This window comes from Centroberyx gerrardi, chromosome 10, assembly GCF_048128805.1.
Source record: "Centroberyx gerrardi isolate f3 chromosome 10, fCenGer3.hap1.cur.20231027, whole genome shotgun sequence".
NCBI lineage: Eukaryota > Metazoa > Chordata > Actinopteri > Beryciformes > Berycidae > Centroberyx > Centroberyx gerrardi.
Genome location: NC_136006.1, coordinates 26,706,265 through 26,721,479, shown reverse-complemented (window position 1 = coordinate 26,721,479; position 15,215 = coordinate 26,706,265). Strand labels below are relative to the sequence as shown.

Below are 15,215 nucleotides of genomic sequence, written 5' to 3'. Positions count from 1 at the left end.
ACTTCAGCCTTCAACAACTGATACCGGTCGAACCCGCGGTGACAGTACCCCAGGGAAAATGAGAGACAGAGGAGAGAGAAGAGAGAGAGAGGGAAGCGCACGAAGAGGTTAGAGAAGAGATAGAAAGATAGACAGGCAGAGAGAGAGAGGACTGAGACCAAACCCCTTTTCAATTCACAGATACCTCTCACTCTACCTATATGCAAAGTGACCTTGAAAACCTAGTTGCGCTTCTGACCGCAAAAGATAAGCTGAGAACATTCAGCCGTATGTTTGCATGCTGCATTGTCAACAACATATATGACCTAGTTTACACAGCCATGTAAACTGCTGAACCACAAAAAGCCTATCTAGGCCACAGAATAAATCATTGGTTATTTGTGTGGTGTGTATCTATATGTTTCCATGGCACTAGTCTGTTCCGTTAGCATTCATGCTGTCTGTGTGTGTGTGTGTGTGTGTGTGTGTGTGTGTGTGTGTGTGTCGCTGTCTTCAGCAGGGCCATAGTTACCATGGCAGTGCTCTTGGACCTTGGCTACACCAGGGAGGGACTCCCCCACTTCAAACACTCTGCTGCAGGAGGGAAAGGTTAGGCCTGGCTGAACCAACACACATACACACACACACACACACACACACACACAGCTTAACAAAACAGCTATAGCTTTGGTGTTATGATTATCAGGCTACTTTAATGTCTGCCTGTTTGTTCAAATAGCAACAGACTTCCAAGTGTGACTGCCAGAGACTCTGTTGGTTTGCATGATCAGGGTTTGTTAGTGCCGAACATGAAGGAAAACCGATGAAAAACAAAAACAACACAAGTGAGTAGAAAGGCCTATAACTGGCTAATGATGCCCCTGTCATTGAGTTCCACTGAACCCTAAACTAATATCCAATTCTGAAAGAGCAGACTCTCCCCTTCCTCCAGACACAGTGGCCAGACCTGGCTGCCCCACAGCTCTCTCGATCTGGCTAATAGGAAAATTCCAGGAATATTTACTAAGCAGTGGAGCAGCAGGCGAGGAGAGGAGAGGAGAGGAGAGGAGGCTCAAAACCAGACCAAAACATTGGCTTAATATCTACTATAATTGGACAGTGGGGATGTCCACAAATAACACACACATGCTAACACATGCACACTTTATCCTGAGGATATTGACATTCCTCTATGTATACTGGATAAAATGTGGGGCCTAGGCATCCTCTGTGTAGCTACTGGCCCCCCTTCTACAATGGGAAAGTCATTACATGGCTTTTCTCAGCCAAATCCTGGTTTAGTAAAAGGCCAGCCCCAACAAGTAGCTCTAGGCCTACAAATTCAGCAGTTTGAAACGCTGTTTTGGCTCTTGCAGGGGCATTAGGTTTCCAGGGTGTGCCCTGCAGTTTAACTTTCCAAAAATTAGCCTGCCCTTCCACAACTACTCCCATATATTTCAAATTGAGAACATATGGGAAACTAAAAAATTGACAGGAGCCGGAGTTGTTAAGGACTGCTGCCGGTGCAGAAAGTGAGCAATGTGGATATACGGTTTCAAATGAAGGTCAAACCGCTCAAGCTGTTTTAGTGCTACAAGTTCACACTTTATCTAGACTACCCTCAAGGCTTGGAACTTAAAGGCTAACTATTTCCACATTTTCTAAAGAGGGGTAATGACCTGTCCCCTGTCCAGCGAGGAGAGATGCTATTCAAGGAGGAGCTCGCCATAAAATCGCCCCATGGGGATCTATTGTTCCCAACAGGAGGAGAACACACTCACAAAAGGCAAGCTGACACTTCCAGGAGGCTGACTGAGCCTTGCCAAACAAATAAAGACAAAGACACACACACACACACACACACACACACACCAGCATACACATAAAAAGAGCATTCCCCATTCCTGTTCCCAGTGCTAATAAACATGTCCTCCTTTGTCACTGGCTCCCGTTTATTGGGCAGATGCAGGAATCACGAGACAGACAGAACCGTCCTGGTGTTGCTTCTACATTCAATCAGCAAACCACCACTTTAGATTAATTGCGACCTTCACTAGAGCCAGAAGTGGGACCAAAAAAGGGACAAGATGTGGAAACCAGCACTCAAATATCATCAAACCTTACTGCTACATACAACTCCCAGAGGAAACACTGCATCCTCATACAACTCCCGTTTGGTTTTTGCTTATATTGGTTACAGCATCGATATAGTGGAGGGTGCCAGGAAAGACAAGAAATGAAAGCGGGTGACATGCAACAAAGTAAGTTTTGACCAATGCAGATTTTTGAAGGCTAATACCAATATTTTATTGGATTGACGGTGCCGATTACCGATATTGTGTGCCAATATTCAGTAGCTTTAAATTTCTTTAAGTAAAAAAAAAAAAAGTATTCAGCGTTTCCCCTAGAATTTTATTCTTGGCATGGTGGGAAAAACCTATAAAACAGCAATAAGACTGTGGGTCACTAAAACTTATGATAATAACCATAATACATATTGACACATACTTGTATGTAATCTGATCAAAATGTTGCAATGGAATCAATTCAGGTTAAGGGCTTCCCATAGACAACCAGTGTAGTGCTGATCAATTCTACAATAAATAATCAAACTAACTGCATCATATCAGAGGTGGACGAGACTGACTGGTCAATATCCAATTTTTAATAAAAGGCCATTACAGGTCCGATATATCGGTCTAACCTTACAACAAAGGTCGTGAGTTGGACTGAAGCCCACCACACTGTGATTATGTGTTTAGAGCCTTGTTGAGTTGATCCAGCAGGACCAGGACATCGCCCCTCCCGTCCCGACACTGACGTTACATTGACGTCCCCGCATTCCTGACAAGGAAGCGTGTCTACTTGGTAACATGCTGGCACTAGGGCGAAGTAAACCTTGGCCATCTACACAGCCAGGAGAATAGATTCTGACCAGTCCCACGACGCATATAGCGATAGAAAAGAAGAAGGACGCAACCAGAAAGAAGGGGAAGGCAGACATATGAGAAAAATCCGTTAAAATTTTCTGCCACTTCCTCCTGAAGCTGTCATAACTTTTCCAGTATTATGACAATAAATAGGCTTTGTCTTGTCCTCTCTGACATATTTTGATGCTTTTGATGAAACAAATGCATGACCATTGAAATAAACTTTAAAATCACTCCTTCCCTTCTACTTGTATTGAGGTTGAAACTCCCCTCCGTTTCTATGTAGCGCTGACACATAGTTCTCTCTAAATGTGGAAAGAGGATTGCAGTAGGTGAAAATATGCAGATAAGGTGTCAAGATTTATAGTTAACTTTAAATCCTCACAATAACAAGAACTTTAACTTCCTTTTACTAAGTAGATACTGCTCAGCAAAGAACAGACATGGCTTGTAGAAAGTGCTGCTAACCATGATGAAATTTGATAGCGTACAAGTAGAGAGGAGTGAGGCGCTTGACATGACTGACTGATACAACATACAGTATTAAATGGGATTTATTATTAGCATAGGATTTATTTTTGTTGTTGTTGTTGCTTGTTTGTTGCCTCATCTGCCCTAGGCTTAGCCGAGCTGCTCCCCTTCCCTGCTGTTAAAACTGGAGTGTTTCCCATACATACATTTATTTGTGGCAGCCTACCACAATATCAACCACAAGCAGATTTTCTAAACTGACACAAATGTTGAAATTCTAATTATAACAATTAACATTCTTGCGTGGAATGTGCACAGGCTGTTCTGCAGTTGGATACTGTGTCTTGTGGCTTGTCACTACCACGAATAACCTTTGTGATAAACACTGTGCGGCCCGGAACATGACAACACACACATTTCCCAGTAAATGTGAAGCTGTTACAGTGTGCTGCTAGCTAGCCAGACTGAGGCATAGCACAAGACTTACAACATCCTTTTCCTTCATCTGGGTCAATACAACTCCCCTCGAGCAAGGGCACACACACACACACACACACACACACACACACATACACACACTCCAAAAGCATTCCCCACTGGAAAGAGGAGGAGCCGGGGTAGGATGGCACAGAATGGCTGGCATGTTGTAGGCTTACTGGCAAGTCTGTTTATTTCCTAGCCTGTGGGTAAGGAGAGCTGGCGAGTCAGTTGAAATCTGTTATGACTGCTGTAAGGAGAGTGTGTGTGTGTGTGTGTGTGTGTGTGTGTGTGTGTGGTTGGAATATGTCAGCACACACAAACATTGGAACGTCACACTCTCCACAGCTGGGAGGACAACACTCGGTCTTATAAGCACCACCCTGTAAACTCAGCCCCGAGGGCCAAGTGAAACATGCACCAAGTTTGAGTCTAATGCTGGAGAGGGTGGAGCAGCACTGAGGTAGACCTCATACACAGAGAGAGCTGGTTTTCCAAAACTGTCATCATACCCTCATCCTCTCCATTTTACACCATCTTTGTTTACTCTCTCTCTCTTGATCTTGCTCTCTCTCTCTCTCTGTGTGTTTGGCTGGTCGCCTAAGAGTGTGTGAGAGTCTACCCTGCTCTCCTTCTGGTCCGAATAGAAACAAGGCCAAAAGTTCCAGCTGACGTCAATGGACTGCAGCAGGTTTCAGGCTCGAACCAATCCCGGAGCAGCAGAACAAAACCTTTGGCGACGGGCCAAAAGTGAAGTTTGCGCTTGAGTTAGTTTCTTACTGTTTTGTAAAAACACTAGCAGGCATATTTGACCATATGTGCAATGATACAATTTGCCTCAAATTCATAAGCTAAGAATGTGGTTCATGTGATCTGTAAGCCTCTCCTTTGTAGCCTGTTTATTTAGCTGTAATAACCTGCTGTAGCAGCAGGGGAAACGCCGCGGCTCTTTAACATACGCCCAACTCAAAATGAGGAACAGACCTCAAATTCAAAGAGACACAAAACTCGCGATACAAGGAAACAGATGCCACATTTTACTAAAAAGCTCCTCATAAAAATTAATAAACACCCGTTCTATTGCTATACGTTGCATCATCACATCTCGGCAGACAAATAACAGGTTGTCTCTTGTGTTTGTAAACAAACAATAGGACCTTGTAAACAACTGTTTGTAAACAAGTATGCTATTTGTAAACAAATAAGTGTTTGTGATCAAATATACTATTTGTAAACAAATAACAGCCACAACCATAATCTGCCTTTATCGCCTTTTTTTTTAACTAGAGCGGTAACCCATTCCTCAGTAATGTGTTACAATAATCATTTTATTTTTTTCAACTAACAATGTAACCAATTAGTATTTCAGTTTCAGTGATTATATCGCATTTACCAATCAAATTACTTTTTTACTTTTGTTATCAGCCCCTCTAAACATCAGATTGAAGTTGTATTATCCAAAACCATATCCCATGCCCATCTCTCAGTTTGTGTTCCCCATATTTAGTTGTCTCCCTCTTTCAGTTGACACAGGGTTGTCCTGAGCAAGCCCGACCTGTATGAGGTACTGCCTAGATGAAAAATATTTAACTTTGTCCTGGTGGAAGTATTCCTACTTTGATTTTATCTAGTAAAAGAACAACAAGAACATTGGACATCAAGGCTGTTTGGTTTCCTGATCATTCACAAGAGAAGAAACTGACTGATCCTGATTTCTGAAGGGAAGAGAACACATGAAACGTCATGAGACCACTACAAATAAACTACTGCCACTAGTTGACTACTCACGCAGGCAAAGTCTTGGTTCCTCTGTGGACCTTGTTGTCCTCGGGCTCGTCGTCTGAGCTGCTGCTGGCCGTGGCCTCGGAGTCCAGGGCCTCCTGCAGGCCTCTCAGCACCGCCCGGCCCGAGCGGCTGAGCTCCTGAAGCTCGGCGGAGGAAGACGAGGCTTCGGACGACTCTAGCGAACGGAAGAGGGGTTTGCCGCCCGCTCGTGGAGTCAGATGCGGAGGAGGCTTGTCGGAGGATGCACCTCCGGTTTGATGCTGCCTCTTCAGCCCCTCGAGCTGCTGGCTGCAGTGCAGCAACGCATGCTCTCCCAGCAGAGCCTGCAGTCTCCTCTGGAGCCTCCCCGCCCGGCTCAGCAGCCCGGCCTGCCTGGACAGCTGCCACCGGGCCTGCTCCTCCAGCACGGCTTCACCTACAGGCTGGTCACAGTCCGCCCCGCCACCCCAAGCCTGCACCAGAACTGGGGGATGACAGCCCGCCCCAGCCACTTCCCCCTGGGTCAATGAGGAGGGGGGTGCGAGGAGAGCAGCATGGCACCGGGGCTGAATCTCCCCATGGGAAAACGGAGGAGGAGGACTAGTAAGAGGAGGAGGGGAGCGAGACACATCACCACCATCTGGCCCACAGCCAGGGGCGACACTGTGTCCACGCAACAGACATGCCTCTTGGCTATTGTGCTCAGGGACAGGGACGAAAAACATGTCTGGTACACCTGGGAGGGCCGTGGCCACCTGATGGGCGTCTTTCAGGCTTTTGCTGAGCGACAGGAGGCTGAGGAGGGAGCCCGGGCCGGGGAGGAGCACCGTCTTACACTGGCCGGCCGACGCCTGGAGGAACGGGGACAGGACGGAGCTGGCGGGGAACTCCAGGGGGCTCTCGGGGAGGCAGGAGTCCAGAAAGGGCAGCGAGGAGAGGTTCAGCCACATCCTCTGGGAGTAACCGTCCTCCGTCATTTTCACCTGAGGCTCCAGCAGCTCGATGCTGAGCATGGCTCCCCCGTCGGAGTCCACGCCGACGGAGGCTAGAGGCGAGGACAGGTGGATGCCATGGCCGTCCTTCAGGATTTTGGTCAGGGCCGGGGCCATTCCCCTTTCTGGACCACTGATGCTCTTGGCAGCCAGCCAGCAGATTCCACACAGCACACCTTGGATGATCTGACATTAGCCAGTAAGAAATCAAAAAGTTATTTTCTGCTACTGGTCATTTCCCTTACTGACCCAAATTAAACCATATACCTCACAATTTACACAGCAAAACCATACTTACTATATGAATATTAGAGTGATACCATAGGTGATATAAAACTGGGCTACTATAAACTCACTGTTGAGCATCACAGACACACTGCAAGTCCCTGCAGGAATATTACATAAAAAAATTTAGATGATAGAGAACTACCATTAAGAACAAGATTGTTACTACAGACTCACTACTGAGTACCACAGGCACACTACATACTACACCAACAGTAATAATGCAGTGATTTTTCGTTGAAATCGACCAGCAGTAGATAAATAAGCCTGTACGTTATTAACGTTACCCGTTTCTATCGTTAACGGATCTATCTTGATGCCTATAAGGTAGGGAATAGATGAGAAATTGGGGTTATAAGGAATAATTAACAAACCTTCCCTGCTCTCTGTCTGATTTTTTTTTTTTACACTAGGAATGCCAATTGTCAGTTAAGCGTACGTTATCTGACAGCCAACGGCGGATCCATTATCGGACACGTCTGATTCTTTCCTTTTTCTCGCAAAATCTGGACCACAATCCCCTTAAAACTGTCAGTCCACATAATTTAATCCGGTTTACCACTGTATAGGTCGATTCTTGTGGTGATACACTCATATTTATGAGTGCAAAATCATTTTGATCTCTGCTTACCGACATTTGGGCATGACCATCCGCCTATGCTCGAGCTGTACGATTAAGTTAACCCAGGTTGCCTGTTTCCCTGGCTCCTCCAGATCTCCATTTTATTAACAAATTGTGAAGGAAAGAGAAGGGATGTCGGTATACAATATGATACCAAAACAGTAACAAGACATTAACGTTAAGTATGCTGCCCTTTGCTGCTTGTCCGGTAATGGAACCAGAGTTGGATGTTTTATACGCTGCATCGGTAATCGTACATTGCAGGAGAAACAGACATAGATTAGCTAGGTTACATAAATCGACGATAGACTTTGTCATTGATTCGTGGTTTATTCGCGGTTGTGCTGACAAAATCCAGGGTTTATTATTGGAAAGTCTGAAATCTCGCCAGAGCTAGCAAAATCGTGTCCGATGATGGACCCCGAAACGCTAACATTTCGTGGTCGTTGAAAATATATACAGTAAAGTCGAGTTAAAGTGAAGGTACTCACCTGACCAGGATCTTACAAAGTGTAACCCGTTGCGGTAACTTCGCTTAATCCTAACGTTTAAACCAGAAATCTGACATCAAATCCTTTCTTCCTTTGCGGATCAGGAAAAAAAATCAGAACATCAAGTGTGCTTGGCTTATGGCTAGCCAATGTTAACATTTACTAGCAGGATGTCCTCAAATGTTCGATGGTATTATAATCTCATGTTAACTGACGGTGTTTTCTCCTTGGATCGTTTACCATCAACTGCCGTGGATGGAGTTGATCTGGAGCAGGAGGGGCAGGACCAGCCTAATGCTGCCTTCAAGTGCTCTGCGTAAACTCCGACTTCCGAGATCAGGCAGTCGTAAATTCCACTTATTCAAGGTAATAATTGACAAGAGTCTAGCTGCAGGCCCCTTTGCCTGACATTTGCGCAGAGGAGAAACTATCCATTAAGTCACTTTGTGACTCATTACCTACTACCGACAGAAAGCACTTGAATGTGTGACAAGTTGAAGCTGTGTGCGCTGTATGTACAGTTTTTGTGATGTTCCACAAGCAATTTTTTTTTCTTTTTCGTGTGGTACATCTATTGCAAAGTGAACATATAGTTGTGGTTGAGCACATTTTCACCGGAGAGGAGTGGTTTCCTTGACATTCATTCAGAAAATACAAGTTTTAAATTGAACCTTTAAAATGTGTTTTTACGTGGCATGCAGGGAATGAGGTTGCACAAACATTTCAAAATAGAACATATCAAAAGTGTTGACGGATCAAGATTATTTAATTGTGTTGCCCAACAGTTTACGATCTGACAAATTAAATATGTGGTGTGCATAATAACCTACAAAACAGTAGATGGCGATAGTGCGCTAGAAACAGGGGTCTGAGAAGGTCGGTGCCTGAGTGAGAGTGGTACTGCATAGATAACAAAATATACCCTGTAACAAAAGAAGGGGTTTTAATGGTTGTTTTATTTTAGTAGCATCACAGAGCTCATTTATGCTGGACTGGCAGAATGAAGAGGAGAAAATGCTGATCAGGCATGTATTTGATGCTTTAATTCATTTTAATGTCCAAAAGTCCTATATTTGCGTGAAAACTAACAGTTAAAGAGTGAAAATAGAAACATAGCCTACATAGTATTAGAACTAATTATTTACACAGAATGTCAAACAATAACATATAATAATAATAATAATAATAATAATAATAATAAAATACCTAATTTTAACATCACTTGTTGACATGGCTTCCATGTTCTCCAGGCCCTGAACGTCACATCTCGGCAACTTGGGTTTTCTAGAAAATCTCAATCTCTTTCCCAGTCCTGTTTGCCACTTTGTTGGGGCGTTCACGTGCGCTCACCTCGGAGTTGCAATATTTCCGACAGTACTTGAAGGCAGCATCTCTATAGTTGGACCAATGCCAGCCCCGAAGGACAAAACCAAATTCCTAGCTACATGACACTTGAGTTAAAATCAGTTGTGCAGTGATAATTTGTATAGCATCTTGTAACAATAGGATTCGGCCTGCTATAGTTATTTTTGTATGACACTAACCTCTCAGTGTGTATTTAGTAAACATAAACCTCTTATCCTAAATGTCTTAAACTTATATCACTCATTATTCCAGATAATCAAAATAAACCCCAAAACGTTTCCGATATTATAATATTATTCAACAACAGTGATATATTCATTTGAGATCCATGCGTGTATTTCTGCATACACAACCATCACTACATAATCTGAGCGACCCCTAGAGCATTGTCAGAGAGATGAGGAACATTTGTAGAAGATGGTTATTCAGAAGTACAGCATGTCCCAATTCCCAGCCCCAAAGGACGTAATTGTAGGTAGGGGCCACTTTTGAAGGCCTGTTTAATTGTCCCTATCAGTAATTCTGATCAATGATCATAAGTTATGTGAAAACATTTTATTGGCTCCACAAAGGGTTAACTGTTTCCCGTTCTGCTCCCCTCACATGCGCTACCTTGATTGGCCGAGTAGAGCCAATCAAAGCAGAGCTATCGGCGCAGTCTGCTGGTGACGTTGTGAAGCTAGTTAGCGGCGGGACTCATGGCGGGACTGGACAAAATGCAAGGTACGGTCAGGTCGTCAACTAACATTATATATTCACTGATTAAACTTTATACAATATTATGAACGACTTCACACATTAAAATATTTCCTCATACAAGCCAGTTGCTGTTTTGGTGACTGTGTTTCCAGTTTCCACTGTGTTTAGCTAACAGGTAGCAACACTGGTTCAGTAGCTTGTGGTCAAGGCAAGCGTCCTGTCAGCGTGTGGCTATACTGTATGTTTTGATATTAGAACTAACAATAGCGTTTCACTTTAGGATGGCAGCCAAAAAAAGAAAAGGCGACATAAGGAACTATTTTACTCAAAGTAAACATGCAAGTAGGCCTAATAGTACTGTTTAAGTGATATACAAACACACTAATACTATTTTTATTGAGTTTTCTATTCATATTGGATTCATATGTTATCAAGTGTGTGAAGCAAGGAGTTGCGGTTGATGTGTATAATCAATTGGTGGTGATAATAGTTGAAACACATTAGAAACTAGAAGGGCACTCGGAGAGTGCAGACCTCCGCCAAGGTTCGTGCTATTATTGCTTGTTCGTGAGTCGGATCCGGATCCGCTCCAAAATTTAATGGGTTCTTCCTTGGCCCATGCTACACCCTTCCACGAAGTTTCATGAAAATTGGGCCAGTAGTTTTTCCCTAATCCTGCTAACAGACAAACGGCACCGAAAACATAACCTCCTTGGCGGAGGTAATTAATGGTAGGCTAATGATGTACTGTATATCCAGCAAAGAAAGGTAGCATAGCTATATTTTCATCTAAGCATGATTGTTTGTCACTCAGATAAATCAATGTAAATTTCAGATCCGGGATGAAGAGCAGCAGGTCTCCCACAGGCAGCCTTGAGGCTCAGGTAACATTATGATCACAGAGGGGAAATATGAAGTCAATACAGAATTCAATCACAGACCTAATCAATGACTGAGTGGTTAATTTAATTGATAGTTCATGTTAAACTTCTTGTGCCTGCTGAAGTTAAATATAGTCCATCTAAAGGAAATAAAGTAAGTTACGTTTTGACACTTTCTGCTTTTCCCACGGCGCAGCCGAGGGCATCACGAGGCAAATTCAGGTCAGGCATTCAGTCAGTCGCTTAGTGAGATGACGCTGCGTGAGATGGCCTCTAGAGGGCGTCTTTGACTAAGACATGGCCTATGGGCTAAATGACGCATTCAGTCCCATACTGATAATGGATCTCACACACAGAGCTACACTTGCTGTCAATTTACAGACATCAACATCTTCTGCTGTCCTGCAAACCTTAACGGTAGGTCACGTTATTACCTGTGGTCTGTGACGTTGGGTGGAATGATTTAACCGATAAATCTGTCGCGCTAGCCGAGCATTGCTCCCACATTGAGCCCCACTCTTTTCTGTAAATTTAAATACATCCACGTCTTCCTTTGCCCTATAGCTAAACTTTAATGTTAGGTAATGTTATTACCTGTGGTATTTAAGTGACGTTAGTGGAATGATTTAACCGATAACCGTAATAGCATAACTGCCGTAATGCTTCAGTCCATTGAACTGAATGGAACACATGCACCGTGGGTCCAGGATGAAGGGTTTAGCAGCAGCTCAGCGGCAGGCAGCAGGTCTCCCACAGTTGAGGCTCAGGTGACATTATGATCACAGAGAGGGGAAAAAGAGAGGGGGTTCAAGAGTACTAGGCATAGAAAGTTATGTAGAATTGCTGTAATTGTGTTTAAAGAATAATACAATTTTTCAGCGACTACCTTTAGACACCCTACCACTTTCCAAAGTAAACCTACGCCCTTGCCCTTGAGTATAGTTGAGTGAGTCTAAAAATCTTCAGACTATTGAATAATTCAGCCTTTGAATATCCTACTGCATTCCTGTGCTTTTGTGTCCATGAAAGGCAGAAAAAGCAGATTAAATTAAGCCATTTACCAGTCCTGAAAACTAAGGCAAATGAGATCTAAATCACAGAAAGCCATATTTTTATAGCGAAATAAGCAGATAAATTACTCGTTAACAAGCCATGCCACACAATTATTACTTATTATGGTTTAGATTTTTCTAAAATGTTTTTTCTTATATTAAACTACCCAGGTGTTAGTTTGATGTATAAGCTACCTATTAGGTTGGAACAACAGCAATACTGCCCTACAAAGCCGAAGAGCAATGACTGAGAGTAGACTGTGTAGCATTTATGGGTGTAATTTGTGTTGATACTAAATCTAAGCCCTAGTAAAATCCTTTGACCTTCTAAACCCAAAATGCATTTACTGCTGTTTGCCTTTGTGGTGTACAATAGTATTCCCAGTTTCAGGGTCAGCTTACATCAAAGTGACATCTACATAGTGCAAATTCAAGTTCAAGTTTATTTATATAGCACTTTAAAAAACAAAACAAGTTTGTACCAAAGTGCTTTACAGAAATTGGTTACAAAAGACAAGAATAAAAATGCAAAGAATAAAACAAGAAAAGAATAAAAATGCAAAAAGAACAAAAAACACACGAGCAGAAAAATAAAATAAGTACACATAAACACGGACACACGCACACATACGCACACGAGTATACATACATCAACAGACACATGATCAATCAAAACAAAAAGCTAGCGAGTAAAAGCGGGTTTTAAGACGATTCTTAAATGAACCAACCAAATCAGCAGATCTTATGTTTTCAGGGAGACTATTCCAGAGTTTAGGTGCTGCTATGGAAAAGGCACTATCCCCAGATTTCTTTAGCCGAGACCAAACGATGGCTAGCAGACCTTTGTCGGTGGACCTTAGGAGCCTAACAATGTGGGGGGTCAGAAATTCTGAAATACGAGGGGGGCGAGACCAGGCAGCGCTTTGAAGACAAACAGAAGAATTTTGAATTGAATCCTAAAATGGACAGGGAGCCAGTGTAGTGAAGCCAGGATTAGTGTGATGTGGTCTCTGTTTGTTTGTTTTTTACATCTGGACAACAGTCTAGCCGCAGCGTTCTGTACAAGTTGTAAACGGGAGATAGAAGTCTGAGTAATACCAAAATAGAGAGCGTCACAATAGTCCAGTCGGGAGGATATTAATGCATGAATTACTCTTTGTAGGTCTGAGAAGGACAGAAAGGGCCTTATTTTGGAGATGACCCTAAGCTGGAAAAAAAGACTAGATTTCACAACTGAGCTATTCTGTTTGTCAAAATTCAGAGCGCCATCAAGTATCACCCCTAGGTTTTTGGCATGTGGTTTGACATAGGTGGATAGCTAATCCAGGCTCTGGGTAATGATATTAGTAGAGGCTGGGGGGGCAAACAATAAAACCTCAGTCTTATTTTCATTCAACTGGAGAAAGTAGCCCAGCCTGGTTATCAGGTTTGGGCGGGAGATAGAGCTATGAATCGTCAGCATAACAATGAAAGGATATGTGGTACTTCTGAATTATTTTACCTAGTGGAAGCATGTGTAGAGAGAACAATAGGGGGCCTAAAATTTAACCTTGGGGGACTCCACAAGAAAAGATTTACATAAGAAAATATCCTATATGTCAGCTAAATCAGGGTCATCTCAAGTCCATCCTGGAGACTGGTACTGGTCCTCAGGTCTGACTTTGAGAATCATCCTCATTCAGACAGTTAACATTTACACAGCACTTTGACTTTCTAAAAGAATAACAGTAAATTTAAACAAAAAGAACACTTTCAGCAAGCAAAATGCAGTAGATGATGGATTTGATATTCCTCTTTATCCAGATGAAGACGGCTCGCTGTGCAGGGACGATCTGGGTGTAGAAGAAGAAGTTCAGCCAAACAGAAGAGGTTAGACTAGTGGACAAAGTATAGACCCCGAGCACATGTGCAGCAAAGTTAACCTTCAAATTGTTAACCATCCCAGAGAAGATGATCGCAATAACTGATATCAGGTAAATAATTGTACAGCAAATCAAGGACCACGGGAGAAGCTTCAAAGGTTGCTTGATCCTTTCTCTGCTGTGGACAGACCATGCAGAAGATGTAAAATATGTTAGCCAAGATGTTGAGAACAACGAGAGGCCCGTTAATTAGGACACATGGCAGAGGGTCCATCTTTATCTCCATCTTGTTGGCTGTGTCTGTCTTTGGTGTCTTCTTCCTTTGTGGTGCTGTAAACAACAAAGCCTGCAGTTGTACACTACTGGTAAGGAAAACTATGGGTGTGGTATATCTGAGGTATTTGCATTAAGTTCAAATTGGAAATGCAAATAATTGACTTTGTTTACCAAGCAAAGCATTAGTTCTGCTCTGAAATCGCCTGGAAACAGATTATCACTCAAAAGCATTTGTCCAAGTATACAGATGCCAGTGTGTAAACTGACCAAGACTGATGATTGATCAATCATCATCTCCATCTTGTTGGCTGTGTCTGTCTTTGGCGTCTCTTTCCTTTGTGGTGCTATAAACAACAAAGCCTGCAGTTGCACGCTGTTTGGGCTATTGACAAGGAAAACAATGCTAAATGTAGCGTATCTTAAGTATTTGCATGAAGTAATAATTGGGATATGCAAATAAGGTGCCTCATTTACCAAACACTGTTGGGTTTTGCTCTGAAATCACCTGGAAAGAGGTTTAAACTAGCGAGATGGCATTTTTGCAAGTTTCCAGATGCCAGTGGGTAGATTTTTTTGATAAGTCAAGACTGTAACAATTCAATTCAATTCAATTTGTCATTAAGGCATACGACTGGATGTTTAGGCATGAAACAATATGGTCTAATGTTATTTGAAAATTCAATAAAGAGTCCACAATTGCCCTTTGCCTGAATACAGCCTGACCGATGCCCAGGTTGACCGTAGTGCCAGACATGTACAGGGAGATGACAGTGTAGGTGACACTATTACCACAGAGGGAGTAGCTATAGGTGACTGAATCAAAGAGATTCCACATGTCACAGAGAAGGTAGAGCACCCTTGCAAGATCCCAGTGTTGGTGACCCTCATCTGACTGTGAAGCCTTCGAGAGAAGGGACCACTAGTCTTTGCCATCCTTCTCATGTGTCTATACAGGTAGTACAGAACCATAGAAAAACTAGAAACCATGATTACACAGACAGAGGAAGGTATAGACCTTGATGACAAAGAACCAAACTTCACTTGTGTAGTACAGGTCAGTCCTTGTACC

General features: G+C 43.0%; 1 protein-coding gene across 1 annotated transcript in view; it reads right to left on the bottom strand.

Moving 5' to 3' along the window:
- kansl1l (KAT8 regulatory NSL complex subunit 1-like) overlaps positions 1 to 8,169 on the bottom strand; it is a 34,085-nt gene extending 25,916 nt beyond the window's left edge. The window contains exons 1-2 of the mRNA XM_078285932.1: positions 8,012 to 8,169; positions 5,646 to 6,799 (exon numbers count right to left, since the gene is read on the bottom strand). Coding sequence (XP_078142058.1) covers positions 5,646 to 6,730 — 1,085 coding nt within the window. The 5' untranslated portion in view covers positions 6,731 to 6,799; positions 8,012 to 8,169. The remainder of the gene's footprint in view (positions 1 to 5,645; positions 6,800 to 8,011) is intronic.
- Between the last annotated feature and the right edge of the window lie 7,046 nt (positions 8,170 to 15,215).